General features: G+C 40.8%; 1 protein-coding gene across 1 annotated transcript; it reads left to right on the top strand.

Annotated features, from left to right (window-relative positions):
• Positions 1-279: 279 nt before the first annotated feature.
• Positions 280-19,113, top strand: RB195_004386 (uncharacterized protein; the record flags this gene model as incomplete). The annotated part of the gene is made up of 29 exons (XM_013444345.2): positions 280-426; positions 4,646-4,806; positions 7,028-7,154; positions 8,447-8,524; positions 8,581-8,688; positions 8,749-8,926; positions 9,021-9,164; positions 9,224-10,285; positions 10,381-10,488; positions 10,679-10,741; positions 12,630-12,751; positions 12,893-13,016; positions 13,773-13,870; positions 13,984-14,065; positions 14,126-14,286; positions 14,342-14,472; positions 14,547-14,644; positions 14,708-14,838; positions 16,349-16,427; positions 16,572-16,651; positions 17,224-17,347; positions 17,431-17,513; positions 17,577-17,681; positions 17,730-17,816; positions 17,912-18,032; positions 18,517-18,650; positions 18,737-18,811; positions 18,863-18,927; positions 19,062-19,113. The coding sequence occupies 29 exons, from the start codon at positions 280-282 to the stop codon at positions 19,111-19,113; spliced, it is 4,128 nt and encodes a 1,375-aa protein (XP_013299799.2).
• Between the last annotated feature and the right edge of the window lie 906 nt (positions 19,114-20,019).

Raw genomic sequence — 20,019 nt, 5'->3', positions numbered from 1 at the left:
CTTAAGAAGACCCCGTTAAGCCCTTAGAGTTTTCTTCCTGGGTCTTCCAGCCGTCAGTGAGTCAGTCCGGCTCTTTGAGTCACACTCGTTCCGTCAGTCCGCAATTGCACACCTCTCATAAAATTAGCCCATAATTAAAAACTATTCATTGCTTATTTTCAAATAAAACAAGAAAAACCAACATTTCCCTCTATTCGTATATCTTACATGATTCTAAGCTTCTTCATCAATTTTTCTGCTTGGATAATCTCCCTGAAAACCCCTGAATTTCAGGCGACAATGGTTTCGTCGTACGCACATCCGAACATACCGATCCTACCACGAAATGGAATGATCCGCACATATGACAATCAAGACAGGACATTTAAACGACCATATTCAGCGAAAACAGTATTCTTCTATAAGGAAGGTGACGAGTATTTCACGGTGAGTGTGCGATCGATATCCACAGAATCTACTGAAGCCACCGAAGCGCTTACCGAGACCAAAAATGAGCCTTTAAGCACATTTTCCAAATTAAAATTTCTTCAACGTTTCGAAGAATTGCTGATTGTACATAACTCCAGAAAATAAAACAGAAAATAAAAGGGTCCAGCTCTTCAAGGGCAAGAGAAAAACTATGTCGGTAAAAAAAAAGGAAAAAAGCAAGCGTTTACAACTTCTACCTATCTTTTTCTCCAAAACATCACAATCGAAACTTCCTAAGATGAGAAAAACCATTCAAGACTGGTAAATTATGAAATTCTACTCAAGAACAATTGCATCAAATCGGAGCTACCGCAGCAACTCACATTCTCTTCTGTTGCTGATAAAAATCAAATATTTTCATATATTAAATATTAAATAAATAAGAAACTATTTGAAACTATTCATAGTCGATTTTTTCTTTCTACAGAAATAAATACTCTTGGACCTTCGACGATAACCCGGTTATACGATGAGCCCTACACTCTTCAACGGTTATTTCTCATAATTTTCAAAATAGTTTGAATTTTTTTGTACTTAATTAATTTATTATCTCAGAATATAATACAATTCAGAATATAATACAATTATAGCTCGTAAAAATCGACTGGTCTTTTCGAAGGGCTGAATACGCGAAAAAGTGTGTTGTTGTCAATGGGACCCGGGATCAGTTCTCTCTTCCCAGTTTGTTAGGTCCCGTAGAAAATTGCGTATGACAGGAATCCAGTTATTTGACGGACGCAAGTGCACCAACGGTAAATAAAACAAGATAAAATAAATAAATCAGGAAGAGTAATCGCATTTCGCGTCATTTTTTCTCATTGAATTCTTGGTCAATAATTCTTGGACAATAATTCGATAGCGCTCCCCGAAGAGAATAGTCATACTAAACATAATCATGGAGATTTATTTGTAGCGTGGAAATATGTAATAACGACGGCAGCGATCTCCTGTACATATCAACAATTTTCGCCATCGTCGAGCAGGTGGATTTAGCTCTGACACAAATACAAAAATTCCCCTTCACATCTATTTTGTACATTTTCAACTACGAAATGTATGTTACTATGGGTAACTGCGCGAAAATACTTGTATTTTTAAATCGAATATCTAAAAAAGACCATTCACTCGTGTACCATCTTATCTGCTGCATCTATAACCTGTAATTTTAAAAATTATTTGAATTTTCTGCATTTTTCTTAGGTCTTCTTGAATAATACGTTGAATGATTTTTGAATAATACGTTCTCCTTCAAATGATACGTTCTCCTTTGCATACCTCATAGCGTAGTGAAATTTTGAGAGATCTTTTGAGGAATCTTATCCATCCTCGTTTCGACCCTGCGATTTTGAAAGAATTAAATTTGTCACAGTTTAATAAATAGTTCCTCCCACGTTCATCCCAAAACTCTAGAGAAATCACATTTATTTGCTGAAATTAAATCAATCCACAGTCTCCCTCTCACTTCATCTCTCTCTTTCTCTCTCTCTCTCTCTCTCTCTCTCTCTCTCCCTACAATCATGTACACATATCGATTATCGATCGCAGTAGAAGAAGAAAAAAGCTGCAGTCATTTTCACAAGAGCAAAAAAAATTAAAACCGTGACCTTAGCAAGCCAAAAACAAACTCATTTTCAGTTTTCGAAATGTTTTTGTGATGCGAAATGTTCCTCAATTTTTTCCCACTTCTGGGATTTTCCTGGATTTCTTCCTCCATTATTTTTTTTCGCCTTGAAAAACAAATAGCACAGCCCAACACAACCTATCCTCGAAGCAAAGTTTTGTGTTTCATCCACTATGATTTCTATAAATATTGATTATTCCGTGTCCTCTCTTGATCTTCATAAGCACATCCAGGCACCAACGAGTATGGTTGTACTGGATGAACGCCATATTTTCATTATATTTTAGAACATACATCAGGTTCAAAGCTCCCCCTCACCTACCGTACACTCCATCCGCAGGAAACGGTATCATGACCGCACCGCAACTCAAACGTGCGTTGCGTTCAGAAGATCAACATAAGCCTTCCCGAAAAAACAGGCGAGAACAGGTGCTGACGTGTGAAGATCGCAACAAATCCTGTCTTACCAAGTTTTACTGGTGTAAACAGGTCGCTTTTCACGATTTTTATCCTGTTAATTCATGTATGTACGATGTACTGTGTGATACCGTAACCTATACTTTGTTCCGGAAGAAACTGTGAACATTTTAATTTTAAAGGATTTCTTTTTTGAAGAAAAACTCTAGACATATCCTTCTACAAATGAATTGAGCTATTTTTTGTTGTAATGGTTGTCTAAGATAATTTTAGCAGGCAGGGGCAAATCTTTGGGAAAAAAAAATACTAGTTTTAACAAAAAAAATGTTCCCATCCCAGCTTTGAAATTATATTTCAAGAGATAAATGCAATCATTTTGATTTTATTAATTATTTTGCAAAATAAATCTATTCTCAGAAAGAATGTCGACCGGTTTTCTAGAGAAAATTCTGCTGTCCTTGTTAAATTTTTCGAAAAATCTACACTCCTCTTTTTTCTGGCGTACATTTTTCCGTGGAAAAGCGCTTGACCACATCCTCGGCTGAATTCATTATTACTCGTGCCGTGAATTCCGCGAGTATTTGCGTGCTTACGGAAAAAAGGTGCACATTGCTGGCAACTGATCAGTCCGTTCCCCGTCTATCACCATAGAAACAGCTAGTAATCCTGGGAGGAAGGAATTTCATTAGAAGCCGGCAACAAATATAAAAATCGTTCGGAGATTTCGAATCGAGTAAGGGACTGACTGGTGGTGAAATGCGGAGAAAAATACCCGAAGAGTGTTCCTAAAAGTGAAAGTGAAATTCCTAAAAGTTCAAGATTTGTAAAATTTATGAGCTCATGGCCCAATTTTTGTCCTTCATAGTTCCAGTATCAATGGTTAGAGCGAGACACAAACTTCTTCTTTTCCCGGATTCTCCGGAAAAACTTCAAAAACTTCCTCTTTAAAATTAAATTAATTAATTAACTAGTTTAATCAAATAGAATTTTTTTGTAGGTTTTTCCCAAAGATGACTGAGAAAATAGGCAGAAGTGGGCCTCAAGTAGATGTATGCACGTACCTGGGTGATTTGTTGTGAATTTGAAAAACAAACAAAAAAGAAGAAAAATTAACTAGGCACTATCATTATTATTATATTATTTATATCTGTTATTTTTTACTATTATGTCATTACTATTAATAACACCCACTCATAGCTGACAAATTACCATAAGAATTTTTGAAACGAAATTTAATGAGAACTAACTAGCGAAAGGATTTTAACGAGAAAAACACCCCCTTACGTAGGGAGTTTGGAAAAAAAAACACAAAAAAGTTAGGAGGAATTCAAAAAATAAAGCAAAAATGAAGGACAACTTAATAAAATGCTGAAATTATAAGTGTTGGATGAGTTTGCCATGAGGTCAACAATCGTTATCCGGTCTTTACTCCCAAAAAAAAACACACGGGGGTAAGAATTAACAAGAAATTATAGACTATTACAAACTTTTTTTTAGCTATCATTACAAAAAAATCTTTTCAATTAATAAATTCAATTTTAATTATTATTTGATTTTTTGAAATTTAATTCAACATGCCTACCACTGAAGTGAGGAAAGAGATGATCATCATATTCATCAGAGATGAGAAAACATCTAGTTCATCCGCACTCACTGAGGTTTACATTTATGCCTCGAATTTCTTTTTGGTGCGATTTTGCTCACTTCTAAAACAAGCATAAATAAATATAAAGTAAAATAAAATACAAAATACTCAGAAACAACATGATTCTACAAACTACAGAAGGCATGGACTTCTGATAGCAAATCCGCGACTCGCGCACGGCTTCTTCACAATTCGGAGCCCCTGCGCTCTCCTAATGAAAAGTATCTCTTTACATTAACCATTTTAATGTCCAGATCAGAACGTAAGTTTAAACGTAGAGGGCAACCATGAACCGCGTATAATCACTAATAATCAAAAAAAAATCGTCGAGCGACTTGTACAGTATTTCTCACCATTTCATGGAAGCATCCAGAATGGTGGCAGACACTTAACGAAAAGAATATAACTCCAGAAAATTGCAAAAATTAGGGAAAAAGAGGCTCTATTTAGCACATATTGTACTTGTTAGTGATTCATGATCACCTGAATTTCAGGGTATTCGCGTTCCTATATCGAAGAGTCGTTACCGTAATATTGAAAGTTTATTGGACGATCTTAACACGAATATACAAATGCCATTTGGTGTTCGTCGCCTCACCACTCCAATGGGACGAAATTCAATTCATGAAATCGATGATTTACAACATTTGGGAAAGTGAGTCATCCGATTACCGTATCCCAAAGTATGCTGAGGTTTAAAACTTGTCCCATGTGCTTATAATATACTCATACTAAGTAATATATAGTAGATTATCTGCCTTAATCTTGCATGACATTCATTGTAATAGCTGATTTCCTCTATGAATGGTATGCGCATAATGGATTCATGGTCGGAAAAGCGCTGAGCGCACATCCTTCCATCCGGATACCTTCCTTTACCGTGTCGTATCCTTCCTTGGAAGTAGCAAAAGGAAGCGGAATTACTAGGATTTGATTCATCATCATTTTTTCCCACGTTCTTTTTTTTTCGTTCTTGATTGTCCAATGTTGTCATTACCCGATTACTACGCTTCGGAATGATTACCGCCGCCGTGTGTTGTGTCGCGGTGTCCCCGTTAAGTGAGGAATTAAAGGAATTAAATCGTCGTCGTAAACTGCGTGCTATGTGACTACTAGGCTTCGTTCTTTTTCAAACCACATCTGTCATTTCTCCGTTTCCTGTCAGGTTCGTCAGGTTCTGACGGAGAAATCTTTATGACTTAATTCCCCAGTGACATTTTTTCTGCTTATCTTTGTTTCATTAGTTATATCGCTAGCAGCTAGATTATATTTTTTTTTTACCTAAACACTCAAAACAAACTATCCACTTTTTACTTTATTAGCAGGAATCAGACAATTAGGACATATTTGCTAAAGCCTTACTCTTAAATTTTCGATCCGGAATGGTCCGGAATTTCCCTCTACTTTTTTTAAATTAAAAACATCACCCCACGAATCTGGGAGTGGTATGGATTTCCGATGGGTAAAGACTATACGATATCGTGGGTTGCAGAAACGGGTTTCTTCCTAATTCCCGTGAAAAAACGGCCAGGAAGATGCGGCGCGTGTACAAGGATAGCGCGCTCCAACACAACTTCGAGCGTTCCGCGATGCTGTTCTTCACGAGGAGTTCTATTGGAACTCGTCATCCTTGCGCACGCGCCGCATCTTCCAGGCCGTTTTTTCACGGAAATCAGGAAGAAATGGGCGTTATCCAATCCGTTACTGCAAGCTACGACAATGTATAGTCTTTAGCCATCGGAAATCCATACCATCCCAGATTCGTGGGGTGATGTCTTTGAGCCTGTAATACTAGTGCATCTACAATATCTCTACACATTGGCTCAGCGGTGTGAGCCACTATAACCGTTCGAAGAGTTGCCAGTGCTGGACACCTTCCTGACTGCTGATTTGAATGGATCGCACTAATATCTAAAGCCTACTTACACTTTACTAACTCCTCAGGACCTAATACCTAACTTCCTGGGCGTTAGATGAATTCGACCACCAAATCGAACTGTGGTAATCTTTAGGTCTATGGAGAGCTTTTGTCCGTTTTTGGAAGAAAAAAAAACAAAATACAAATCTTTCTTACTGTAAATAAACTTTATTGAATAATATAATTGCAATTATTATTAATGACCTGATGATGTAAGAGTGAGGGCAACTTCTATACCCTATACCTCTTTACTCTTTATCATTACCTTTATTTATACCTCCATTTCCTGGACACTAATTTTGTGCCGGAACCGTACACCGGACTGATCCCTGCTCATTGCACCCTTTTTGCTGTTTTTTTTTAAACTATGTTTTTCCGTATTTGTTTGTATTCACCCTTTTGGCACGCCACTGAGCGTAATAAATAAATAAATAACTAAGTAAATAAATATTCTGATTCATGGTCATTTCTTCTCGGATTTTTTTCTCTCCTAGTCATCTCAGAAGTTCTCTTCTCAATTTAAACATAGATCCTTGAGTCGTAACTTTTCTGAAGTATTGGCTTCTTATTCTAACGCACAGTCATTTTTCATCACAGATATTTTCTAATGTTTCCCGTAAAGTCCGGCTTCATATAAAATCTGATTTGTAACCACAATTTTTTTTCCGAAACAGTAAATTGTTACCTATAAAGTCCATCCGTGAAAAAACAGAGGAGAAAACTGAACATGAATTGTTCGAGATTATCACCTTCAGTAAATCATTTCTAAAGACATAAACCCCAAGGAAACTTTTAACTGAAGCAAATTTCCCACGAAAAACCTTATTTCGCTAGTTTCCTATTCGCAAAGTGATTATTACGATAGCAAATAAATTGCTTGGCAAGATATTAATTAATTAATTAACTTATTCTTTACTTTTTCCATTTCAATATTGAGAAATTCCGAAACTTTTTCCAGATACGTCGCCACATCGTCGAAATACAGTCGCGGTATCAACCTCTCCGCTTTGGAACGATTGAAAAAGGCACGTGATCAGGCACATCAAAGCCTACATCGACAAAATCCTGGTGGCCAATCGTTTTGGGTACGCTCCGAGTGGAGTAGGTGTGATCGTGCACAAAAACGCACAGCACGCACGTAACCTCGTGGAGAAACACCTTCCTTCTGTTGTTTTGTGCAACAAAGAACTCTATTACTGGACATATCCTGAGGCAGACTGGTCCTTCTGTATCTGTTGTTTCTGAAAACCCCCAAATGGATCTCTAGAAAATTTCTGGAGAGTTTTTGAAAAAAAAGTACTCGAGAGAATTCATTTAAAGTTCATTAAGTATACCTGCTAGGTTTCCCCCTTCGCACTTTCCAAAATTACTGTAAAGGACCAACCACATTTTAAATCATTCACGTTGCAATCGTGAATACGAAAAAAAAACTAGAAAAACCAAAACAACGGAGAATAAAATGTTTGGCGCGAATGAATCCGCTTGGGATACACCAACACGTTCGTCCTCCGTCCAGAATCGCTCGAGTATTTGTGAACGGATGCCTGGCTCATGCAATGATTTGCAAAGGCTAGTTGATGTACCGGGTCAGTGCTGTTCCGGACAAGTCTGGCACCAACTTATCACCACCTAAGAGAGGAAAGGGGAAGGGTTTGGTTGGCGCTAGTTCAATCTCGAACCACTGACCGTGCAGTCGCTGTATAATCTTCTACCAACTGCGCTACGTCCACTCTTTAAAAATTTGACGCAGTTGATAAAAGACTCGACAGCAACTGCTCAAGACTGCTCCAGGCCAACCAAGCTTTCACCCTTTCGAGGTCGATAAATTGGTGCCAGACACGTCTGGGAGGATAAAAACATTGGCTAGGTATAGTCGGGTCAAAACGACATGAAGCACGGACAGTTGCGTAAGCGGCTGCGCTCGAAGCGTTGCGGTGGAGACAGCGGTTGGAATCGAGGTGAGACCATGATGAACTGCAGAGATGAGTGGCGATAGCGAGGCGATCCCTACAAAATCCCAACCGCTACGCTCCATAGCGCCGCTTCGATCGCAGCCGCTTGCGTGACTGTCCATGCTTCATGTCGTTTTGACCCAAGTACACATCGGCTGGCTGCCGGGGGCAATCGCAGAGGTCGTTGCACAAATCCCAGACGATTCTGAGTTGGAGTCAAACGAGTTGGCGAATTTAACGCCAAACACTCTGTTCTTTAGAAAAAAAAAACGAATGTTCCAGAAATTTCACAATCTAAACTGTCTTCTTCTCCTTTGTGTTCTCCTTATTCTATTCTCTGGGTCCCGTCCCCAATATCTGTCTGTGTCCAAACAGCATGCATTCTCTTCTCACTTCTCATGCTACCAAATCGTATTTATGTTAAGATCCCCACATCTCCTTCCTATAAGCAAAAACTAAGGATGAGCCGAGCACTAGGATTCAACGTCGTGCCCTCAAGACAGGTAGACCTCACGCTGTTTTTTTGGAGAAATTTTTCCAAAGAAATTACCGTTTTTAGGTATTTTTTGTCCTAAACGGTAAGGGACGTTTCTACCGTACTCTTTTAAATCCTATGAGATTACCGTCGATGGAGGTTTTGTTACATGAAGTCAGTGACGGTTTACAGGTGCGTGGATAGAATGATCAGTCAAGTATATCCAGCAAAAATTATAGTTTATCCGTTAAGGCGGCAATTTTTCGTCTATACTCCATGGATGGCGTGAGAATCCTAAACGTTAGCGCTATTTTGAACCTCTCACCACCGAAAATCATTGCTTGTACGAGAATCGAACGACCTTACCTGGGAACTACTATGCTCCCAAACATTGATATTCATCGATATATTAGCAAGACTAACAAATCAGGTTATTTGCTTGATTTATTACGTTGTTTGATATTTGAGGGATTTTGAGGAAGAGATCCCATTTATTCTGGAATGACGTTATCTTTCCATTTCAGCTTCCGAAAATTCGGACACAACGTCAAGTTCAGTGAACGAGAACGGTATCGACAAAAAACCACGTTCCTATCACAGTGCAATCAAAAGAAACATCCGGAAAACGACCGGCGCACTTCGACAGAACCCTATCAAAGCATTACCAGGTGCGCTTTTGGAATTTCCTCGAATATTCTAGAAGAACAATGAGTTAAATCTTATTCAGTGATTCCACAGCCACAACAGAAGACGGTGTCCGCGTATAAAACAGATGATAGCGATTCAGGCAAGGCTAACTCGATCAGCAGTCGACTAACGGACACACCTAAAATGGACGAGGAACACGAATTTTCTTTCAACGAAGAACTCGAGAAAACTCTTCGAGAAGCGGAAAAACGTCTTATTCCTGAAGACGATGAGACTTCGGAGGAATCGCCGAAATCCACGCCAAATGTGGACAGTGGTCGGGAGAACAGCAACACTTCAAGAAGCAGAGAAGATGAAGAGACGCGACCATCCACTTCTAAAACAGCAGAAAACTCATCTTCAAGGAGGAGTGTGTTGTCAGAAGCAAAGAAAGCGGAGATGATAAGGAAAGAAAAACAGGAAGGAGAGAGTGATGAGGAGGACTTTATACGGGATGATGACACCGATCCACTTGCTGAAATATATTCGGAAAGCGATAGAGAGGAGAACTTAGCTTCAGTTGCGGAGGGCGATGGAAATGAGGGAACTCAGCCGGTGGATTCTCAATCGCAAAAAGAAGAAATACAGTCATCTGTCAACGAAAAGCAGCAAAACAGACCAACAATTGTTCGTGCAGGTACCTCAAGGTCAGAATGTGAGGAAAATCTGACTACTGATGATGAAGGTGATGCGAAGATACTTCCATGCGAACGTCCAAGAGGATCCGCAGACAGCGATCGTGAACAGATACTGCCATCCGATGATGAAGCAGAAAAACCATCGATTAGCCGTCGTATACAGACGTCACAATCAAGCCGTGAACAGATTTTACTGCCGGACGACGACACGACAGCTCGTGCCAATCCGCAAATTACTCGAACATCCACAGCGCAATCCAGAGAAGAGCAAATCCTTCCATCTGATGGTGAAATTGAGGAGGAAGCTGCGACAGCGCCACAGCGATCAATGACGCGAACAACTGCAAATAGTGATCGAGAAGAAATTCTACCGTCAGATGATGAAGAAATGAACGAACGCGAAAAAGCAGCGATTAAGATCCAAGCAGCTTTCCGAGGATATCACACCAGGAAGAGATTGAAAGGTAAGCTTCAAAAAAAAGGTAGAACTTTTGATATACCCGTATAACAGGTACGAGAGTTAATGAGGGAGTTTGAGGGTCGGAATTTCTCAATTCAGAAGTCCACTTCACGGACGCTCCAGCCATCATAGAATCCGAAGGTCTGCCTGGTAAAGCTATAGAAGTACCTGACGAAGGCATGGTTCAAGGAGTAGTGGAGGGTCAAGGTACGTATAGAAAACGGTCGCAGGCAAAAAAAAAACTCGCCATGTCCTTTTGATCAAATTACGGAAAGCCATAAATGTGGTTATTTACGGATTAAATTCAATTTCGTTCCGAAAAATACATGCGATCTGTGACCTCATCGATCGATTTTCTTTTTTCTTCCCCTTATTTCCATCGAGATGCATTTTACAGAAAGAGTACCTGATCCGGCCATCACATCACGTCAACCCACTCCCATGCCAGGACACGAAAAAAGTGAGTTTGATAGATTTTCGAGAAAAAAATATCAATGAAATTCGCCTACAAATTTCTGATTTTACGGGATTGAGGTCAAGATCACTTGAAATGAAATTTCCAATCTTAGTCATACTTTTCTAACGTCCATGCAGTAGTTGGTACACTACTCTGTCGACTGGTAAATTCCAGAAACTTCCACAGCGAGACCAAAATGTGTAGAATAAAAGTTCTCAACTAGCAGATGGTTCCTGTTTGTTGAATCGGTTAAAGAGGCGGTCCCCGATGTACAGTAACCACGGTAGTTTTTCGCTGGAAAACAAAATTAACTATTCTGAGCCAAGAAAAACGTAAAAGAAACAAAGATCCGCGTTTTTTTCCCCCGCAACAGCGACTACAGAACACACGCCCATGAAACCTGAACATAGCATTCTGTGTAGTGAAAGAATGTAGTCCAATCCAGTCTTCTTCTTCTTCTTCTTCCTAGCGTTTGTCCCGCGTTGTTGCAGGGCGCTTTTAGTTTTGTTTCCATTTGGTTTATCCATTGATCAGCGTAACAAAGTGATTATATATCAGCTTCACACGGTCTAACCAGCGAATCTTTGGCCTCCCGCGCGGCCTCACTCCTGAAACGTCGAGCTTCAGAGCGGTTTTGGCAACAGAATCTTCCTCCCGCCGCAAGACGTGACCAAACCATCCGCGCGCCTCCTTCATCTTCTCAGTTATCGGGACGACACCGAAGATGGAGCGACAGTGTCGTTGGATACTTTTTTTAGCGTTATACCTATCGTCACCTCAACATCCGCATCTCCATAGCGTGCAGCCTCTTTCCAGGCTTTCGTTGTCGGCCAGCACTCGCATCCGTAAAGGGCAACAGGACGCACAACCGTCCTGTAGATCTTCGACTCAGTCGAACAGGGACTTTCTTTTTCTTTTTGGTTACTTCCCTTTTCCTTGCTTTTGGTCCTTTTTATTCCATTACCTTTGTCCTTTGTTTTGTTTGGACCTTCTGCTCTTCTTTTTTTCCTATGTGAGTGTCCAATGTGTTTTTTCTTTTTTATATGGTATGCCTTCCCCCCTGTAGCTCTTTGGGCTGTGCTGGCTGTCCGTTTTTGGTCCTTGCCTCTAGTTGTGGAAACGGTCAAGCTTTTCATCGAGAAAGATGCGTCTTGCCGTCGTTGATCTTGCGGTCTTCAAAACCGACTGGTTGGTGAAACACCGCTCGACTAAACCTCGTGCTGGGCCTGTGGTGTTCCTCCTTTCGTGTTGCCGTCTGTGTCTTTAATCTGTTATAGTTGCGCCTGCCCTCATTCTGGCTGTTAGGTTGTGGACCTTGCCTTTCTTTTGGGGTCTTACGCGTATTGGGACTCACGTGTTTATCGACTTGTATATTGTGTCTCGGGTCTCGACGTCCTGCTTCTTGTGCTTCACGTTGCTTCCACCCCGCTGCCTTTGGTTCGTTGCTTTGTCCCTCACTTTTGCCGTGCACCCATCTTGGTGCGTTCCGCTTTTTCCATTGCGCCTACTTTAACCCGTGCCTTTTCTTTTTTCTTTGGGTATCCCCCTACCTTCGTGTGTGTTGCCCCTTTTCTTTTCTTCTTTTTGTTTGTTTGTTTTTTGCTTTTCCTTGTTTTCCCCACCTTTCGCCGCTCCCTTTCTGCTCGTTTGATCAAGTGATCCAAACTATAAATTTCCTCCGATAGGCGCTTCTATTTTCCTATAATTTCTCCGATAGCGTTCTATTTTCCTATTACTTACTGAAACCGGGGCATATCCATAGCAATCCACATGAGTATATCTAGGTGATCTTCAGAGCTAATTTAAAGTCCTCGAATTTGATCATATCTGCCTCGTCCATAAATTCTAGCTAAACAAACTTAAAGTTCTCCGGAAATCCTCAATTTTCCAGAAATGACTTACACAATTTCCGTAACCACTGGAAATCGATGGGGAGCAGAGACAGAAGCGGATCTGTACGTACAATTATTTGGAGATGAACAAACAAGTCGAAAATTCTACTTGAAGCAGGAAGTAAGCCATCTTTCTGAAGCAGCCATGTAACATGACTTACCGAAACTCAAGAAAAAACCTCATAGTGAAATGAAAATCCAGCACGTTGGAACCTCTAGAGATCCTAACAATTTCTAGTCCTTGTGATCACTTGCTGTCTAGGGTGACTGGTTGCAGAGTGGAGAGACACGATTTCGACAACGTCATATGGACTCGTTTCACGTGGAAACCGAATATCTTGGCACCATCAATCAAATCCTTATAGGACACGAACAAGAGGGATACGGTAGGTGTTTCAGCACCAGGGGCGACATTAAATATTTTGTTTGCGCCAATCTAAACCCTTGTTGTGGTCAAATCTTTTGCATAAAACATAGATTTAGCAAGTAGTACTATTTTTGTTTCTGTACGGTAATTTTTCTCCTTGAAATTGCTAGCTGTAGAAATTTCTAGAATTCTTTGAATATACGCTCACTCTTCCTCAGTTCAAAATCTTATCCTGGTATTATCCACAATTTTAGATAATCATACTCGCTTTTACTCTCTTTTCTTGAGTCCTTACAATCCCTAAAGATATATATCTAGTTTTGCAGAAAAGAAGTAATTTAATAATTTATTGAAAAAATAAAATAATAGAAATAATGAAATAGAAATAAAACAAAGAAAAACAGGACTAAAATATATTTATAAATAATATTGAAAATAGAAATAGAAATAAAGCATTGGAAAGTAGGAATAAAAAACATATAAATAATATTGAAAACAGAATTAGCAAATAACTTATTCAGCGTCCTAAATATTTTATATTCAGGTTAAATAGCTGCTCCAAAATTTATACTCCGATCTTCTTTTCGAACCGGCCTTCATTCACCAACCACTTCTAAAAATACTCGTGTATTTGGGAACTTCGGTGGTCACTTTTGCTGTGATCATGTAATCAATAATTCGATCCTTACTTACGTTCTCGCTGTTTATTCCCGTTTAGAGCGTTTTCCATTCATTTTTTTTCGGTTGTACACTCCGGTCATCACCTAATTTTGAGGTGCCGGAATTTTCATCGATTACGTTCTGATTACGGAAAATGTGATGGAAGCTCGTCAATACGTTTGTTACTGCTCGAAATGGTTCGATAGCGGTCAGGTAGATCAATTTTTACCAATTTTATAGATTTTTCAGCTGCTATCTATCCAAGAACGTCTTTTAGACAAAAAAAATTAAAAAATGAACAAATTTATGAAGTGTCTATGTTTGAGGTGGATGGAAAAATCGAAAGGATTCTTCACGTTGCAGCATTTTACTACCTAAACAGTATACCGGATGAGGCGATGACCACACGTAATTCCTCTTAGGTCTTCACCTCTGTTGAGAACACCAGAAAATTACGCAGTGATTTAGAAGCCCGATGGGAATTCATACTGCACAATGGGAGAGAAGACGGAACCGGTGGCACCACTTCAAATTTGCAAATTGTTGGTTACGGTACTACCGGAAGTTCCGTAATGCAAGTTTGCAACGATAAAACTATGTACAATGTTCCAGACACCACATTGATACAGGTAAAGCATAAATCAAGAAGGACAAGCCGCCCATGAAACCATCGTACGTTTAAAGGTCGACTTCGGCGCTATAGGCGATCTACTGAAAGTACGGTTTGAAGTGGATGGAGCTGGCGATCAGCCAGATTTCTTCTTGGAATGGGTGGAACTGCGAGATCTGGACACGGATGAACGAATTGCAGTAAGGTCGGGCTGCTAGTTTTCCATGAACCGAAGCGCTTAATTCAAGCACTTGAACTCGATAAAAAAAATTACTTCAGAATTGGAAAATGGATGGATTTCACCGGGAAGCGCACGAAAAAACCACAAGCTTTCAGAGAAATAAGCGTATTTCGGTCTGGAGATCAGCCGTTGGAAAGTAAGTTCATAATTTGAGGATAACAGTATGTCAAAACATCGGATACAGTAGTTCTACCTTCAGTACTACACTACGAAGGGAAGGTATACGGTGGTGACATGCGCCTTCTGAAGGATAACACGCTGCAAGCTCAGTTAGTCGGCGAATTTAGCGATAGTGGTGTCTTTCCGCTGAAGTACAACGCGAATAAGAAGGTAAGAAGTTATTTTTATTTCCACAAAGGTGTTACGGTTGGCTTGCCACGAGCTGACAGAAACTCCTAATAAAATAGTTTGACATATAACAACTACCCTATTTAAAGGCATCACCACACGAATCTGAAATGGTACGGATTTCCGATGGAGTATTCGTATACGGGGTCGTAGACTATGGGGAGGAGGGTGATTCCGTTCAGCTCTTCCCAATTCCCGTAGAAAACGGCCTGGAAGATACGGCTTCGAGCGTTGCGGCGCAATATTTTCTACAAAGAGTTCGATTGGAGTGCGCCCTGTGCGGCGCCGCATCTTCAGAGGCCGTTTTTTTACGACAATTAGGAAGAAATGGACGGAATCACCCACCTTTCCATAATCTGCGACCCCGTATATGAATACTCCACCGGAAACCCGTACCACCTCAGATCCGCGGGGTGATGCCTTTAATTGGCTCATGTATACACTGGAACTAATGCTTTCTAAGGAACGAATTTCCACTTAAAGGCATCACCCCACGAATCTGATGTGGCATGAATTTTCGTTGCACTATATCTATATCGGGTCGTAGATTATGTATAGAAGGGTGGTTCTGCTCAAAAAACCCCCCTGCATAACTGTAAACAGACGGCTCCGGAACGCTGTTTCTTAAGACGTCCTCTATTGCAACGCACCACCCCTGCGCCCTGCCCTCACCTGCGATTCGTCGAAAATCCATTCGGACGCCCCGATGGGCAATTCATTTCATTCGACGAATCGCAGGTGGGGGCGGGGCGCAAGGGTGGCGCGCTGTAATAGAGGACGTCGTGTTAACCGAATTCTGAAGCCGTATGTTTGCAGTGATGCAGGGAGAGATGAGCGGAACCACCCCTGTATTCATAATCTACGTTCCGAAATAGGTATACTCCAACGAAAATCCATACCACGCTAGATACGTAGGGTGATGCCTTTAACAAGTGTTTCTGCGTAACCCTGGAACAACGCGGCTCATCGCTGAACTGCGGTCGCACGACGTCTTAAAACGTCCTGGTCCTACGTGCCAAACACGCAAAAACGTGCGCTATCGTCAGTGGTTTAAAGGCATCAACCCACGAATCTGAAGTGGTACGGCTTTCAGCTGGAGTATTCGTATACGGGATAGTAGATTATGGAGAGGAATGTGATTCCGTCCATTTCTTCCTAATCGCCGCAAAAACCAGCCCGGAAGATGCGGCGCGTGCACAAGGCTAGCGCGCTCCAGTCGAACTCCATGTAGAAAATAGTGCACCAGAACGCCCAAAGCCGCATCTCCCGGGCCGTTTTTTACGGCAATTAGGAAGAAATGGACGGAATTACCCCCCTCTCCATCCCGTCTCCCATCCCGTATACGAATACTCCACCTGAAATCCGTACCACCACAGATTCGTGGAGTGATGCCTTTGAAAATGGGAGGAAACACGGAGTCAGAAATGACATTTACATTAAAAACATTTACATTGAAATTTCATTCGTTTAAACTCCGCTCGTTTTCTTCCAGGAATACTCATTCAAAGTCGAATGTGTTCATCTTGGCCGCATCAACTGCATCAAAGTGATTGGGAACTTTTCGGAAAAAGGTAATTTGTTTTGAATCGACAACAAATCGTGTCTATTTCAGCGATAGAACAACATTTGCAAGTTTTGATCACACTGATTTCTATTCTTTGCTTATTGTCTCCTCTCCAAGGATATATCATAATTCTGAATCCAAAACATTCCAGGACAAGCAATCCTTGAGGGTTTCGCTGTACTGCAGGATATTTGGGATAAACACGTTGGAAGTGTGGAAACGGCAGGAAATGTAAGTTTCTCGATGTATTCGATCGACAACTCAAGTGTAAACACGAGCAGGTTGAAACTTAGCGTTTGTAAAGAGAGATCGAAGGCTGCCTATCACGAAACTGACGGTATTGAGGTGTATGTAGACAAATATAGAGCTTAGGGTGTAGGGTGTTAGCGTGGTCCTACTCAGTTGCCCTTAATTGCCGTGAAAAACAGCGCATGGGAAAGAGCATTCTCTCCTACGAGGCACGCAAGAACGTGCTTCTTCTGTACACGCTCCGCGTCCACTAGCGAGCGGCCGACAATCGATGAGGTCTGCTCAGCAGTCTATTCAACCAGGAACAATGAATAGGCTGCTGAGAGAACCAGAACGCACGCAAGGGTGGCGCGTTCTTACGAACCTCGTAGGAACTAAGGCAGCTCCCACGCCTTTTTTAGTAGGACTAGAGAAAGTTGAGCAGTGCTACGCTCATTATCGTAATATACATCGCGAACTCTATATTTGCCCACACAAATCTCAACGTCGTCAGTTTCATGAGACGCTGCCTTCAAGTGATCACAAGAAAATTATGGGTGATTCTTTTTTTCTAGATTTTGGCTATTTCTGCCCATGTTCGAGAGTCTACACATTGCCCGTACCGCTACATACTTCGAGAAAGTAAAATTCGTGAGCTGGAAGAGGACAAGTCCTATTTTAAGGTCTTAACATTTAGCGGTAGGTGCTTTTCTCCTCAAAAATCGTATTTTTTCGGCTATTCTTGAAAAGTTTTCGGGAACAGTACATCTTCGAATTTACAGATATGGAAGGTCTCAGTACACGGAATAAGAAGCAAAATCTGACCTCAGACAATGATGACTGGGTATTAACGATGTCGATCGAGGTGAGGATTTGCACCAATCAATAATCGATACATACATCTCGTTACAAGACCTTTCAATTCCAGGGACCAAGCGATATTATGCCTGAGGTCTCGCTATGCTCCGGATATGAGGCCTATCCAATGAACTACCAGCCTGATGAATCTAGTGATAAGCATTACACCTATGAGGTTAGGGAGATACAGATGTAGCTCCTCGTTAGAACGTAATTTTTTTAGATGAAAGGTCCCAGCATTGGACCTCTTCAGAAGCTACGAATCGGCTTGGGTCAACTAGAACGTACAGAGCATCTTTATATCAAAAAAGTGAGTGGCTGGGATCCAGCAGGAATGGAACACCCATTCTTGTGTCATTTTTCGCATTGAAATGGATGTAGTCTATAAATCCCTTATATTTACAGATGCGATTAGCAAATCAAGCCACTAGGACAATTCTTCGGTTCCCAAGTGTGGACACAGAATTTGAAAGTCATCAAGTGTACGAGTTCTCACCAGTCTATCCAGATATTCAACCAACGCTCAGTGAGTTTTTCACGGACGGATGGAATAAAAGGGCGAAATAGTACATGGTTAGAGAGGGGGGGGACGCTCAAAACTGCTCTAATCAAACTGCTAACAAGAGCAAAAAATCGTTCTTAGAGTAAAAAAAAATCGTTTTCAAATCGGATCGGGGAGAATCTCTCATCTTTCGGGACATTTTTGCTTCTCTTCTTCGTTGAAAGTACTACATAATATGATTATAATATAATTAAGCTACTCACTTCAACTAAGCCTGTTTAGAAAGTTTTTAATGTAACGTAACTTAAAAATGCAAATGTAACCTAATTCCCCTATATTTTTCTAATTTTTTGAAGACACTAAACGGGTAGGTCACCTTAGACGACGTCCCATCTGCGCAAAAACTACTGGGGTGGCCACGGGCCCGTTCTTATGCCCTTGAAAAACTACTAGTTTTCATCCTTACTCCTTTTTTTCATTCACGCACTGAAATATCTCTAACTTACAGATATTCTATACACTATCACAATTACAACCGCTAGCAGTTCTGGAACATTCCGTCCCGCATTTAACCTAATTGGTGAGGAAGGACAAAGTGGATCGAGGAAATTATCCGATATAATAAAGTTTGAGGAAGGATCGGTAGGCTCCCTTTTCTTTTCTTTCAAATTTTTCCTTGCCTCGCTACAGTCTAAAACGTTCATCTCATCCTGAAAAACTGCTTTTAGCGTCACGAATTCGACGTGGATGCAGTGAATCTTGGGCCATTACGAGAGCTTGAAATAATCATCGAAGGAGAAGAGGTGGGATTTCTCAGGGATCATTCTGATTTTGTTAACGACAGTTAATCACAGGGTTCATCATGGTCCGTCGAGGTTGGTATAGCCGACAACGGTGTGCACTATGTTACCGAAACGGCGTAAGTTCCAATGTTTTCTTTTTTTAATTTTTTTTTTTTGCGACCTTCTAACGTTTTTCCGTTTAAATTGCACCTCCTCAAAGGAGTCTACTTTTCCATTACACAAAGATTTCATTTCAACACCACTTTTCCAGCAATATACCTGGACCTGGACAACTCGTCCGACTGTCTCTTCAACAACGATGATATAGTCAAGATTTGGTAGCCGCAGCTCCGCTCAAAGCAGTGTTCAACACGTGTATTTCAACAGAAACGCTCAACATAGATATATCTCAACAAATTTGTATTTATTAATTTTAGTACAGATATTAATAAAAGAAAACGTAGTGCACGGCCAGGATAAGCATTTTTAAATAAAGGAAACGAAGTCAAGAACGGTTACTGTACTAATTCTGACTAATTCAATAACTTTGAACTCCATTATAATCTCAAAGAACGTTCCAATCTTTTGACACAACAAATAAAACAACCAAACTAGTATAAAACTCTTTGTGAGAAAAGTATACATTCCATCCCAGTACCGTAGCCGTAGTAAAATTATACACAAAAGCTCTTTTTTTCATTTCAACGAATTAAAGTGCAAGTGTAGACCTATAGAGTAAGAGGTCACCACTGCTCGGTTCGGTACCACGCAAGGGCTCCAGGAGGGTAAAGGATAAAAGGATTAGGTGACTGGCGTTAATTAATCCGCTTGGGATGCGCCCCCACGTTCACTTCAATTCAGAATCGTTTGAGGTTTATGAACGAGTAACTGGCCTATACAATGACCTGCGGTGGCTAGCCGATGTGAAAAGTCAGTGTTTTTATCCTCCCAGACAAGTCTGGTACCAATTTATCGTCCCCGGAGGGATGTGAAAGGCTTGGTGAGCACTAGGGCGGATCCGAACCTCCGATAGATCGTGCAGACATAGCGGAACCTCTTACCGACTCCGGTACACCCGCGCAGGAGGACAATGAGACCGATTGGCACCTATAGACCATTCCTACTCTTCACACTGGCCTCTACGATTAGGAATTGATTTGCCGTGTCATGGCGAATCCCAAAGTGAATGATCAACTCCGCTTAGTTTATCTTTTATCCTTATTTATCGA

The sequence above is a fragment of the Necator americanus genome, chromosome I, assembly GCF_031761385.1.
Source record: "Necator americanus strain Aroian chromosome I, whole genome shotgun sequence".
NCBI classification, from domain to species: Eukaryota; Metazoa; Nematoda; class Chromadorea; order Rhabditida; family Ancylostomatidae; genus Necator; species Necator americanus.
The sequence above is the reverse complement of the archived record's forward strand: the minus strand, read 5'-3'. Positions and strand labels throughout refer to the sequence as shown.